This window comes from Vipera berus (assembly GCF_964194415.1).
Source record: "Vipera berus genome assembly, chromosome: 1".
Classification (NCBI taxonomy): Eukaryota; Metazoa; Chordata; class Lepidosauria; order Squamata; family Viperidae; genus Vipera; species Vipera berus.
In genome coordinates, this window is record NC_138202.1 from 118441937 (window position 1) to 118455948 (window position 14012).

General features: G+C 39.2%; 1 protein-coding gene across 1 annotated transcript in view; it reads right to left on the reverse strand.

Annotated features, from left to right (window-relative positions):
- Positions 1-560: 560 nt before the first annotated feature.
- The window catches only part of P2RX3 (purinergic receptor P2X 3), a gene marked incomplete at both ends in the record, with an annotated part of 33127 nt that continues 19675 nt past the window's right edge, over positions 561-14012 (reverse strand). Inside the window, 8 exons of the mRNA XM_081314291.1 lie at positions 561-686; positions 3891-3968; positions 5430-5495; positions 8180-8273; positions 9041-9186; positions 9767-9908; positions 10684-10761; positions 11584-11677. Coding sequence (XP_081170417.1) covers positions 561-686; positions 3891-3968; positions 5430-5495; positions 8180-8273; positions 9041-9186; positions 9767-9908; positions 10684-10761; positions 11584-11677 — 824 coding nt within the window. The remainder of the gene's footprint in view (positions 687-3890; positions 3969-5429; positions 5496-8179; positions 8274-9040; positions 9187-9766; positions 9909-10683; positions 10762-11583; positions 11678-14012) is intronic.

Consider the following 14012-nt stretch of genomic DNA (forward strand, 5'->3'; position numbering starts at 1 on the left):
TGTCTGTCTGTCTGTCTGTCTGTCTGTCTGTCTGTCTGTCTGTCTGTCTGTCTCTCTCTCTCTCTCTCTGTATTTGTTGTCTGATTACAAATGGCAGTTCACCCCAGTTGCCTCATTGATTCTGCTTAGGAGTGCAAATTATACACTTTTGGTGATAGACAAAATTGGTTTTAGTTTTATTAGCTGCTGCTTAGAGCTTTCCTGATTATTTCTTCAATTAATACATAGTGTGTATTAATACTTTGTTCAGATTTTAGAGCATTCGCTCTTTTAGTAAAACCTTTAGTCAAAGGTTTTGGTATTTCCCACTGTTTTCCAGAAGTCTGAAGAAGCAATGGACTTCTGGTTTTATAAGACATGACAGGTATTTGGTTAAGAAGAGGAAAAAGTCAAAGTGGGAAGAATAACAAGCACTTGATAAAAGGGTTTAAAAAAAAGCCATTTCGTGAACCACAGTTTGTAAAAAGAAGACTCAAGGTGAAGGCTATATCGCAAGGCAATGTCCATGCAGGTGATCAGCAAAGAGAATTTATTTATATCTGCTTCAAAGTTCCTATTTATTAGAGCCCAATTGAGTAGGCCCCTGAATCAGTTGATTGCTTCTCCTCACAGCGGCCTCCCAAAGTTTGGTCACTTTGATACACAGATCTGCTAGGAATGTCAGGACGCAGAACTGTCTCTGATACCTAGTAAGAAAGACATTGAGACCTGTTAATGCTAGTCCAATCTGAACATCTGTACCCTCTTTATTTTACCTGAACTATATACTCGCCCCATATATTTATTTATTTATTTTTATTTATTTATTTTAATCCCATTTATATCCCGCCCTTCTCCGAAGACTCAGGGCGGCTTACAAGCTTAGCAGTAGCCTTCATTCTATGTATATGCCTGCTTATTAGGGCTTTCACACACACCCCAAGCGGCATTATTACAAAGTCAGCTTAATTGCCCCCAACAATCTGGGTCCTCATTTTACCTACCTCGGAAGGATGGAAGGCTGAGTCAACCTTGAGCCTGGTGGGACTCGAACCTGCACTAATTGCAGGCAGCTGGTGTTACTGAAGGAGGCATCAGCCCACTGCTCCACCAAGTCAGATAAGACTTTTGGACTTATCTGACCTTAATATCTTATTCTTCCTCCAAAATGCTCAAGATAGCACATGTGCTTTTCCCATGCCTTTTTTTTTGTCCTTCCTAGGTATCTTTTTAGTTCGTTTGGGATCAGGGATAAGGTAAGCAAGGCAAGGCAAGACAAGACAAGACAAGACAAGATAACCTTTACTGTGATTTTTTACTGTGGGCACAACAACACACATCAAAAATGAAATTTAGTTGCCTGCTCTCAAAGTGAACACATACAGACACACACCTAAACATACTATATAACATATACATACTATATACAACATATGTATAGACCTACACCCCTACATATACATAACATGTGAATATTAAACACTGTCCATCTTGAATACTGTATATAACAGAAGGAGGAAGCTTTAGTTGTCTCCATATGGCAAAATAGGGTTTTAACCTGGTTCTCCCGGTTCCTACTTTTGTTCAATTCTATCGTATGTTGCAGGGAATTTTGAAAGACAGTTGGACAGATCAAGGAGGTACCAAGTTATGGAGGGCTACTCTAACCATTATGGAAAAATTTTTCCTTTATAATTTGTATTTTATATTTTTTGAAATTTAATAAAGTGGAAAGTTGATTTAAAAAGTGAAAGTCATACTAATCTCGTACTAAGAAAAGGGAGCCCCTGATCTGTGTAATTTTTACTTAAGTTCTTATGCAGATTTTTTGCTTTATCTTGTGCCAGAATAATTTTACATAATTCTCAACAAATTCAATGATTTAGCAGTTTTTGAAATTTTTTTTCGGAAGGAGAAGCATTGCTTTAAATAGATTATGATAAACTAAGCAGACTTTTTGTGTCATTTGAAATTCTTTAGAGGAAGTATAATAATAACGTGGAATGTTTTATGTATCTATTTTTTCTTAACCTAACTAAATCGCTCCATTTAAAGACATTTCTTTGTTTTTTAAAGTGGTTTTATTATACTAAACCAGTCAGTAAAAGAAAGCTTCCCTCTACACGATTCCTCTAGAAAATAAGATGTTCTGTTAATATATTCAGTGTAATCCTGCATGTCTAATCAGAAGTGAGATTTGCTTACTTAAGTAGCACTTACCGTAACTCTCTGATAAATGAGTATAAAACTGTAATTTTTCCCTTGAATCTGCTTCTCTCTGATTTCTAATTCCATTAGAATTCAGCTATTGAATAATTCAGCATAAGGATTCAGTGAATATTTTTGAAAGTGTGTCTGATGGGAAGTTTTCTGATAAAATATATTTTGAAGGCATTTTTGCTTGCCTGAATTTAAAAGTTCCCTTAGCCCCTGTCTGTTTCCTCCCTCGTGTGACTTTTTTATTTTATTAAAAGTTTAATTTAAAAGCTTAGGAACTGTTATGGGAAAGCACCAGTCTTCAGTAATATTTTTGTAAAGTTAAGCAAGGGCAAAGTCAAACACAGACAACAGGGAGAAGCTAGCAATAGCATTCTGTTAAATTGGTCCTTTCTTAAGGGGCTGTATCCCCCAGGAGGGCTAATACATGAATGGGCCAAACCTTGCAGCATCCCTGTCCAGAACAGGGCCTGCTACATCACAAACACAGTGATCCCTACTGTAGATTAAGAAAAATGAGATGCAGCACTAGGCTTCAAAGCATGAAGCAGCTCATCACCTCTTGGTTTTCTACATTTGCAGACTTTTTTTAGAGCATCCAGATCTGTTTTTCCTCACTATTATAGAAACCCGGAATTAAGGGTAGAACTGCAGGTTCTCTACTTAAATTAGATTGCTTTGTGGAACACAATGGATCACAAATGAGTGATTCTCAGAAGCCGGCACAAAACTCCAACTCTGATCCCTCAGAAGGTGCTGCCAAACTGAAATTTCTGGTGTGACTAAAGAAAAGATCATTTCACACAGGGGGAACAACTATAAGCGTAATGATCCTTTGTAATTTAATTTTAATTAGAGTTAAATGTCTGTTAAATGAAAGAGAATGTCTAGTAGTTTTCACCCTGTCCACATTTACAGTATTCCTGGCACACCGTTCAAATGTTTTAGTTGTTACTTTTAAGAGCATTTTCGTTGCTATTCTTGCTCTTATGCTTTGAGAGCCATTATGGCAGTGGTGGGATTCAAATATGTGAACAACCGGTTCTCTGTGTGGATGCCGCTTCCAGAAGTCCATTCTGGGCCTGGGCAACAAAAAAATTAGCTACCGGTTCTGCCGAACTGGTGCAAACCGGCTGAATCCCGCCATTGCATTATGGTAAGAAGCAGGCACGCATACAATACATAAATGCCTAATCAGAGCTGAATCTGGCAGGAAGAGAGGGGAATGTAGGGAATGATGAGGAATTAATTAATTAATTGGAAAAGAAAATAGATTCCCCCCCCCCGCCTTCATAGTGAATAATTCTAGAGAAGAGACTGCCTTGCATAAGGGAAGACAGGAACAGAAGAAATTTTTCTTAAATAAATAAAGGCGGCATGTTTGGTCTTCAGTTGCTTGGCTGGGCTCCTTTATTGGATATCCTTAAAACTTTTTTATGAGACTGCCAAAACTCCAAGTGGGAGCTTGGATAATGGCTGTTCATCAAGAGGATTATAGTTCCAAGTATTTGAAATATGCCAAATTGCTTTCTTCTATAATAGCAGAATAAATTATAATAATAGCCCCAAGTGCACATTTCAGTTTAAAGGGTTTCCCCCCCCACAAGTCTGAACTGACTATGTTGTGCCACATGCTGCCTCTTGTTTGCAGAGAGACCCTAGGAAGCCTAATGGTATATTTTGCACAGATTTACCTCTTCAAATTTCTTGGCCTTATACTGATCGGCACCTTTCAGGAAGTTGAGGAGAATGATGTCACATAGGACTGTCCCCTGAGGTGAGAAGAAAACAGGTGATATGGTTAGGTTAAATGCTATAGTGGAAAGCGTAACTTATAACACATACATGCTGATATTATACAATTTTACACATTATAAAATGTTAAATTTCCTAAAAGCCAGAATATTTTCTGCCTGGGAAGAATTCCAATTATATTGAAGGTTCTGCCAAAGCATGTTCTTTAATGCCCTGTACAAAATTTATGGCACAATCAGGATAAAAGATGTACCATATATATTCTTTTTTGCATTCATTTTTAGATTTTAAGAAAAATAGAAAATTGCCAGAAAGATCAGAACTGTAGTAAACCATTTTAAAAAGTTGGTTGCAAAATTTGCTGTTAATTTTTCTCTATTTATTTATTTATTAAACTTTGATGCTGCCCATCTCACTGGTACAGTATTTCTTAACATCTAATATATTATTTCACATGTTTAACTTCAAGGTATCAGTGGATGCAGATACAGGTAGTCCTCATCTTACGACCACAACTGAACCCCAAATTTATGTTGCTAAGTGAGATATTTGTTAAGTGAGTTTTGCCCCATTTTATGACTTTTCTTGCCCTGTTTGTTAAGTAAAACACTGCAGTTGTTAAATGAGTAACACGGTTGTTGAGTGAATCTGGTTTTCCCATTGATTTTGTTTGTCAGAAGGTTGCAAAATATGATCCTATGAACCCTGGACCATGCAACCCTGATAAACATGAGTCAGGTGTCAAGCATCCAAATGTAAATCATGTGACCATGGGGATGCTGCAATGATCACAAGTGTGAAAATTTCTCATAAATCACTTTTTTCAATGCTGTTGTAATTTTGAATGTTCATTAAGTAAACTGTTTGTAGGTTGAGGACTACTTGTAATCAGAGAGAGATTATTTTTAGTTCTAATGAGTTAAGAATTCAGAAAGCCCTCTCTAAGCAGTTTACAGAGTCAGCATATGGCTCCCAACAATTTGGGTCCTCATTTTACCAACCTTGGAAGGAGGGAAGGCTGTGGAGGCAAGGCTTGCCTTTGGATGACTAAATTTTCTATAGAAAAGTGCCATGTCTATCTTTTCTTTCAAATGCCTCTGTTGCATTTGGTACATTCTTGATATGTAAAGTCAGTGCTTTTTTTGTAAAAGAAAAAGGTGCCGGAAGTCACAAATGTCATACAACCCACCTTGCCTACCCTACAAGGTTCCATCCAAAAAAGGTGCCGGAACTCCGTTCTGAGCGTTCTATGAGAAAAAAAGCCCTGTGTAAAGTCGTGCCAAGTAGCCAAGCATGCCAAAAAGTTGTGTTTTCTTAAGGTTTAAGGAAACTTTCTTGGAGATACAGCTTAGCTTAGCTTTGAAAACCAGACACCTTTTAACAGTGGGATTTTCTGAGCCAAACCTATGGAAGAAACAATGGAAGAAAAAAAGCTAATGGAACGGAGATGAAAAGCTGAATTAGACCAAAACACTTACCACCCCGACAGACGTGAAAGCAGCCACACAGTTGATTAGTGTTGGTATGATGTTAAATTTTCCAGCCTGAGGGAAGATAAGGCAGAGTAAGCAAATAGAAACAGGTTAACCTAAGTGAATGTGGGATGGAGGAATTGGGGGACAGGGCAGTTGGTACATGTGAGTAAGCAGCTGTGGCGGAATGCTACCTCTTCTTCTGTCTTTTGTGAAATAGTTTTTCTGTCCATTCATGGAATACAGGGAGTCTTCAGCTTGCAACCATTTGTTTAGTGACTGTTTATAGTTATAACAGCACTGAAAAAAGTGACTTCTGACCAGTTTTCACACTTATGACCATTGCAGCATCCCCATGGTCACATGATCAAAATTTGGGATGCTTAGTGATTGACATGTATTTATGACAGTTGCCCTGTCCCAGGGGTCATGTGATCACCATTTGTAACCTTCCCAGCCGGCTTCTGACAAGCAAAGCCAATCGGGGAAGGCAGATTCACTTAATGACTGCATGATTCACTTAACAATTGCAGTGATTCACTTAACAACTGTGGCAAAAAGGGTTGTAAAATGGGGGCAAAACTCACTTAACAACTGCCTCACTTGACAAAGGAAATTTTGGGCTCAATTGTGGCTGTAAATTGAGGACTACATGTATTGCTTCCTTTTATATCCTCTCACAAAACAGCCACAATCCTGGCTCACATACTCTTAAAATTATAGCCTCAACTTGCAACCATTCATTTAGTAATGTTTAGTTACAAAAGCACTGAAAAAAGTGATCTACGACTGATCCTTGCAGTTATGACCGTCACAGCATCCCCACACTCACATGATGAAAATTTGGGTACTTGGCAACCAGCATAGATTTACGATGGTTGCAGCATCGATGGTTGTAATGTGACTGCTCTTGCAACCTTCCCAGGTAGCTTCTGACGAGCAAAGTCAATGGGGGTAAGATGGATTTGCTTAACAACCGTGTGATTCCCTTAACAATCATGGCAGGAAAGGTCATGAAATCGGCAAGGACTCATTTAACAATCACCTTGCTTAGCAATGGAAATTTTGGCCCTAATTGTGATCCTATAAGCTGAGGACTGCCTGTATTCCAGATGGCCATTTTCACTCTGTGGGCGCTCATTTCCTATTACTTCTCAAGAATCTATCCTTTGTACATAGCAGAATCATTTGGGGGGGGGGGTGTGGAGGGAACATTTCACCTTCTTCTGACCCTGCAGTTCAGATTGGAAGACTGGAAAGCCTATCTTCTTACAAAGATTATCAGTGAGTCCTATTGCAAGATGATACCTCCCACAGGCAAATGACATGATCCTGGTGCTTGTAAGGTAGATAAAACATCCAGTGCTGTTATATTTCAAAATGCAAGCAAGTCCAGTGTCTGACTATCTGCAAATAAATCAGTTTTCTTTTTCTCTTTCCTTTGCTTCAGAAACCCCCTGGTAATTTTTCTTTAGCATGACAATGATTTGGGCTACTAGCCTGGATGGCTCATTTTTGTCATGAAACTGTTTACCACAATTGCAATGGAGCCCTTTCTGCAAGGATGAAATCAGGATTCTTTCCTGGAACAGAGTTATGGCAACATAGATGACTGTTTTCGGAAAGTTAAGTTTGGATTCACACTAATTCAGCTGCACGTATTTCTTACGAAATCAGTGGAACTGGTAATTATAAGTTATGGCCTATTAATTTCTACAGGTCTTTAGGTCTAGACCTAAACTCTAAACCTTTTGTGTAAATCAAATTCTTCAAATCTTCCTCTGAAGATTGGACCAGGCCATCCACGATCATGGGAGATTGTAAGATGGGATCCCTAGCCCTGCATGCCCCACTTGAAGGTGAATTCTGCAGTTGAAAATGTCAGTCCAGAATCCTGATTGGCCAGACAAAATTCTTAACGATGAAACTTATGTATATTAATTTGATTTATCTCATTGAGGTATTTTGCCTTGCTAAGGTGCATCACTTAGTTTGATGAAGCCAAAGACCCACCTGTAAGAAGTAGGGAGGATGAACTTTCTTAGTAGGTTCTACAATGGAAATGTCACCTGTGAAAATAAGCTTTGCCATATTCCATGGTTTACAAGCGAACATAGTCTTTTGTAGAAAACCTTTGATGGGAGAATGTCTATGGAGATTCTCAGTTATCCATCCAGGTCATGGTTGTCCCAAAGGTGCTGTTCAAAAGGCAACTGGACTTTCTTGGGTTTTTCCCCTTGAAGACATTTAGCTTCTCATACAAGAAGCTTCTTCAGTTTTGAAGAGGCTATTTGGATGACAAGCAAAACATTTTCAAAGGAAAAATATCAAGAAAGTCCAGTTGCTTTTTAAACAGCACCTTTGAGATTTTGATGGGAGGTTTCATTTGGACTTTGATCCAGCTGAAGTGTTCCTTTAAAGATTGCACAGCCCTACAGCTCAAAAACATTTAAGGAGGCTTTGCTCTCACACTTTTCCTCCATTGGAGGAGGAGGAGGAAGAAGTCAGACGCTACTAATGTGGATGATAAAGGAGGCAGGCCCAATGAGGGTGGCTCTACAACATTTTTAATACATTTTATAATGATTTGCAGTCTAGGGAACTCAAGAAGCAACACCTTTCCAAAAGCAAAAGAACCAGGACTTCTTCCTCCTCCAGATACTTCCTAATTCCCTCTTTTATATTTGAATTCCTCTCCCTCTACAATTCAGCAGCCCTGGGCTCCAAGATGTGCAGGTCTGGCTTGCCTCACTTACATTTCCATATACAAGAACATCAAAGCGAATGCCATATGCCTTCATCAGTGTGCGGAACTCTGTGCCGTTCTCTTGCTTGTAATATTTAGCATATCTGTGGACAAGGAAAAGGGGGTGGGTGTATACCTATGTATGTACAAACACAAATATACACAGAGACCTGCCCTAGGTACTCTGAGAGCAAACATAATTACTTGGGCACATTTGCCACGCAACAGAATGGCAATGAAGAAGTTTTGCAAGTGGCTACGGTTTGGGAAGGTACACATATCTAGTTTTGGCATAATAGCCCGGGAGGAAAGATGGAGCTTCCTGTCATGTTAACTCTGTGACAATAGGGCGAACTTAGTGTGCTGCAAGAAAACCACCAGTATTATCAGAAAGGAGCTAATGAAAAGTGCTCAGGTCCAAAGTACACTAGATCAATCCATTAGTCCCTAAGCCCAGGAATAGGCAGCTTAACAGAGAGCCTTCAGACCTTCAGGCTGGAAAAAATTCCCTGATCACCTACAAGGTTTTTTTTCCCCCATTGGAAGTATCCCAAGACTGAATGGGAAAAGCAAATGGTCCAGGCCTGAATAACCCACCTTCCCATACATTCTCTATATCTGGATAGAAGAGTGAGTGCTTGTACCAGTATGTTATGCAACTTATTTTATGCTTTGCCTGTGATGAAAACCAAAATAAAAAATGGCCTCCTTTCTAAGAAATGTCTCTGGGGTGCCTACACAGAAGAAAAGATTTTCAGCAGATGGAATCCGAAGGATTGTATATTTGTAAATCAAAAGCTAGTACAATTGCAGAGAGAAATCTCAGTTCATCAATATTGGAAAAGGAGATTTCTGTGTACTGCTTTTCTACAGGACTTGCCTGAAATTGTATCCGCTAGAAACTTTGCTCTTTTCGGAGACGCTGTCAAGCCGACTGAAAGAATAACTGGGAATGCAATGCTCCCACGAATGATCCAGATCACACACCCATCCAATCTTGATTCCTATTATCCCACCCTGTGTAGAAAAGCACAGCTTTAGGAAAAATCTCAGGGAGATCTAGCAATTAAGCCAAAGAAAGAAATCAGAGCTGCTTCTAAAGGTACAATTTACTCACTGACCGTTTGATCAAAAAATCAAGGTCACTGGCAAATAGAAAAAGGTACATTTCTTCTGCATACCTCTAAGATGTGGGGCTCTGCTTACTAATAACAGGTTAAGAATAAGGGGTTATTCCAACACCAATTAATGCAACATACACTTCTGTATCAAAAAAGTTATCTATTGCTTTCCAGGCAATCCTGTTTTGTCTGCAGTCTCTAGTTGCCATGCTGTTCTCTTGGCCTCACTTTGGCCAATGGCTCTCTTATTTCACTGTTTATCTCACCGATAATTACATTTATACTTCTAAATTACCATAGAGATTAGAGATTAGCATTTTAGAATTTCAGCCACCCTGTAATTTCCACCTGACAATGACTTTTCAACAACCCTGAGCAATCTCTATGGCTAACAGGGGATTTGAAAACAAATTTCCAGGCAAACCCAAATGTTGGTTGCTATTCCAGTATGATCACTGTGCAACTGGCATTCTCACCGTCCTTGCCAATGACGTAAAGTTTTGCCCTGCAAATTTTACAATGTCCCCAAGGCGCAGGATTGGACAGAAGGGTTGCTTTAAAGGGTGGAAGTGGCATTTCTGGATATCTTCTGTTGTGATGTCGGGTAGCAGGTTTCCCCTGTGAAGGAAGCAAAGAGGTGGTTGTGGTCAGAGGATAGTGTAGAGAATGACAATTCTGAACTTGGCAAAATGCATTTTAAGTTATGGGATTTTGCAAAGCCACCTCCTTATCTAGCCTCAGTTAGAGATAATACAAAAGTTGAGAGCTCTAGCTATTAAAAACTACCAGCAGTTGCCCAAAATTTGCTAGCAGGCTACATAAACTGTTTTCCTGTTCACTCAACCCACTTCATAAGTAACATGTTGGTGGGAATTATTGGAAGAGTAGGCCACCCCATTTGAGGAGAAACAGGCCAAGAAAGACTGATTCCACATCAGAGTGAATTTGTGGCTGCTTTCTGTCTCTTTACAAACAGACACATAAACAGGTGTAAACATAAACACATGCCCATTACCCAACAACTGATTAGATATGTCAGTGTATGTTATGTACTGATTTGATGGTCCAGGTGGACTTGTGGCTGCTTTCTGTCTCTTTACAAACAGACACATAAACAGGTGTAAACATAAACACATGCCCATTACCCAACAACTGATTAGATGTGTCAGTGTATGTTATGTACTGATTTGATGGTCCAGGTGGACTTGTGGAAGCCTGTCTCTATCCATGCTACTTTTCCAAGGGACCTCCTGAAATTCACAAGATCAGGTGGTATTGGTCAGGCAAAATCTTTGCATTAGAGAAGTAATTCTCAGTCCAAGTCCACCTAATATTTCCTGAGAAGCAAATTCCAAGGTGTAGTTTTGGTCTGGGTTGGTGTTACTTTACTCACTTTTCAAAATTGAACAGTGGAAAGCGAATACTATTCTTAAGGAAGAGAGTGAAGTTTTCAGCTTCTAGCATTACAGGTCTGCAGAGAGAAAAATACTGATTGAAATCAGACTGAAATCAGGAGTGAATTAAAGAAAGGAAGAAAAACAACTATAAAAAAATTTGTCCTCTGGAAATCTATAGCAAACTGGAGAAACTATAAACAAGAAAATCTTAATTTCTCTTTTTGATAAAATATGTGGATTGATAGCAAAGGGTTAATACTCCTATTGGGGAGGGAATCCCCCCCTTTACCAAGTTCTCATTTCGGATCTTTGAATTTCCCCATAGTCCTTATTGACAAGTAAGAGGGGCAGTAGATAGGCATACAAAGCCAATAGCAAAATAGGAGGGAGGACCTTTGTCAATACTGAACTTGATTCCTGCTCTAAATATCCAACCGTTAGTTCTCCTAAGAAGAAAAACTGGTGCATTGAATGAGGATCTGTAGTCTGTATACATAAAACCTACATAAAACACAGTTAGTTGGCCCTTCAAAATTAAAAAAAATCTTCAAGCAAAATCATCATTTTTGTCCATAAAATAATCACACATGGCAATTCCATATAATTATTACAACTAGCTATTGCATTCCACAATTTCTGCAGGTCACACACTGAGAAAATTCCCTTAGTGATAGTGAGGCTGATGTTGAATCCATAGCTTTCCATGTGCCCAGGCCATTATCACCCAAGTCCTATTAAAAAAATAAGCTAATAAAAATATATACGTCAACCCTCCCAGAAGGAACTCTAGTTTTCAAGTCAACTAGTTTTACATTCTGGGACTATGTTCCCAACTACAGTATGGCCTATGTTCCCTTCCTGTGAAATAACATAGACTGCTATAGGTGAGTGCTTACACATCCACATTGTCCATTTCTGCTGGGCACCAGCCCTGGATCTGACAGGTCCGAAAAGTAGCATTGAAATTGACACATCGGCCTGTTAATATTCCTGCAGAAGGGGGGAAAAACATCATTTCAATAACTAGATGCCTAATTCACCCCACTGCTTGGCATTCATCTTGACAGCTTGTCTGGGGGCAATTCTGCTTCCATCTGTCTCATCAGTAGAATGAGGCCAAAAATATTTGTAATTTTTATACCCCTTTTTTTCTAGAAAATGTACCCCAGAAAAAGGCCAATAATATAGCAATAGCACTTAGATTTATATACCACTTCATAGTGCTAGCACATTCTGGGCAGGTTATGGAGTCAACATATTGACCCCAACAATCTGGGCCCTTATTTTACTGACCTCGGAAGGATGGAAGGCTGAGTTAACCTTGAGCCGATCAGGATTGAACTCCTGGCAGTGGGCAGAGTTAGTTTACAATACTGTATTCTAACCACTGCTCCACCATGGCTCTCATATATTCATATACTCATCAATAGTGGTACCTAGAAGCCGTATTTTTTCTGCACAATTTAATTTATATTTCTATCAGATTTATCTTTCAAGAGATTAAAAAGTCTCCCCAATATAAGGATAGCATCATCCAAGTTTTGGAAAATAAATTGTGTCAGAGAGGTAGAAAATGGAGGGGACAATTTGAAGCAGAAATAGAATTGGATTGGAAGGGAATTCTGTACAGTAGCCTTTTGTGGATAAGGTACCTTCGGGATGCATAGAGAGAATAGCAGTCTGCAGAGGGATCAGAGAGTAAAGAATGGGCAACACACCCTCTTAAAGTCCCTGGATACCCCTACAAATCCCAATGGGTCAGATGCACCATTTTCATTTGCTGGCCGAAAAGTATCAAATTGGCATGAACTTGATGCTGTTTCAGTGTTCATGTTCCACTGCTCTTACAGCTCTGTTATCTTTAGTCTCTTAGTACATTATACCGCTACAACATACTCATCAATGTTATATAAAGCAGAGAAAAGTTGTAAGAAATAGGAAGCCAAGTAAATTAAAGACACGTGATAATAAAAAAAGAAAAAGAAATATAGTTAATTTAATTTATATTCTCTATATTTCTCTATAGCAGACATGTCAAACACAAGGCCCGGGGGCCGGATCCGGCCCGCAACGTGGTTTCATGCAGCCCACGAAGCCATCCTGGAAACAGTGAGGGAACGGCCCCCACTGCCTTGGCCCTGGCCCAGAGACCTTCCTTCTGCCAGAGACCCTCAGATCTGTCCCACTCCTGCCCAGGCCCCCATAGGCACCCTTGATGCGAACGATGTAGAGCTGGCCACGCCCACCCAGTAGGCCATATGCACTCTAGCCATGCCCACCCAGTAGGCCACGCCCACCTTGGCCATACCCACCCGGCCCCCTGAGGGCAACCGCAATGCTGATGCGGCCCTCAATGAAATTGAGTTTGACACCCCTGCTCTATAGTTTTGTATCCTTACAAACCATCCTTGCTTATTCTGTGCCCGTACATTATTTGTTTCTTTTTTCAACTTTTCTCTCTCACTTTGAGGATTTGATTAGTTCCAGCCAACTAAAATTTTCACTTTTTTTTTTATTTCTCGCTCTACCCATTCACTGTTATATATTTTGTGATTCAACACTCATTTATTCTTTCTGTAGGATTAAACTACCACCAAGTGCTTCTTTTTTCATACTAACTTCTATATTTGATACATATTTATTCTGCACCCATTCATTCTTGACTCTATTTCTTTTTGATTTACCCTAAGATGATCATATGTACCGGTAAGTATTATATTCCCACTTGATTCAACTTACTTTTATGTTTCTGCTTCATACTTCCATACGACAATCTTATAGATAGCTATTTTTTATTCTTTCAACAAATATTTGTTTCTTGCTAACAGATTACCTGCCATCCAGTGGTGGGATTCAGCCAGTTTGCACCAGTTTGGCAGAACCGGTAGCTAATTTTTTGTTGCCCAGGCCCAGAATGGACTTCCAGAAGCAGCATCCACACAGAGAACCGGTTGTTCACATATTGTGAATTCCATCACTGATGCCATCTACTATCTTTCTACTGCTATTTGAATTTCTTAAATTTTCTCCATTCATTTCAATCTCTTTAATAAATATTCTGCTGAGGATCACAAATGTATTTATTTGTTCAAGTCTTTTTGCCTTTTATGTATAAATAGCCATTCAATTTTCACTGTAGTCTAATTGCTGCTTCTGTATTTTTTGACCATGAAGGATGCAATATCCAGTTTGGTCACGGTGTGTATAGATTTTTAGCCGCTCTGTTAGACAGAACATTGTCCAGAATAAAAAACCATAGCGGGGGTTTATTTAAACTAAATTTGTTTAAACTTTGTTTAAAACTAAATTTATGTATCAGTGATTG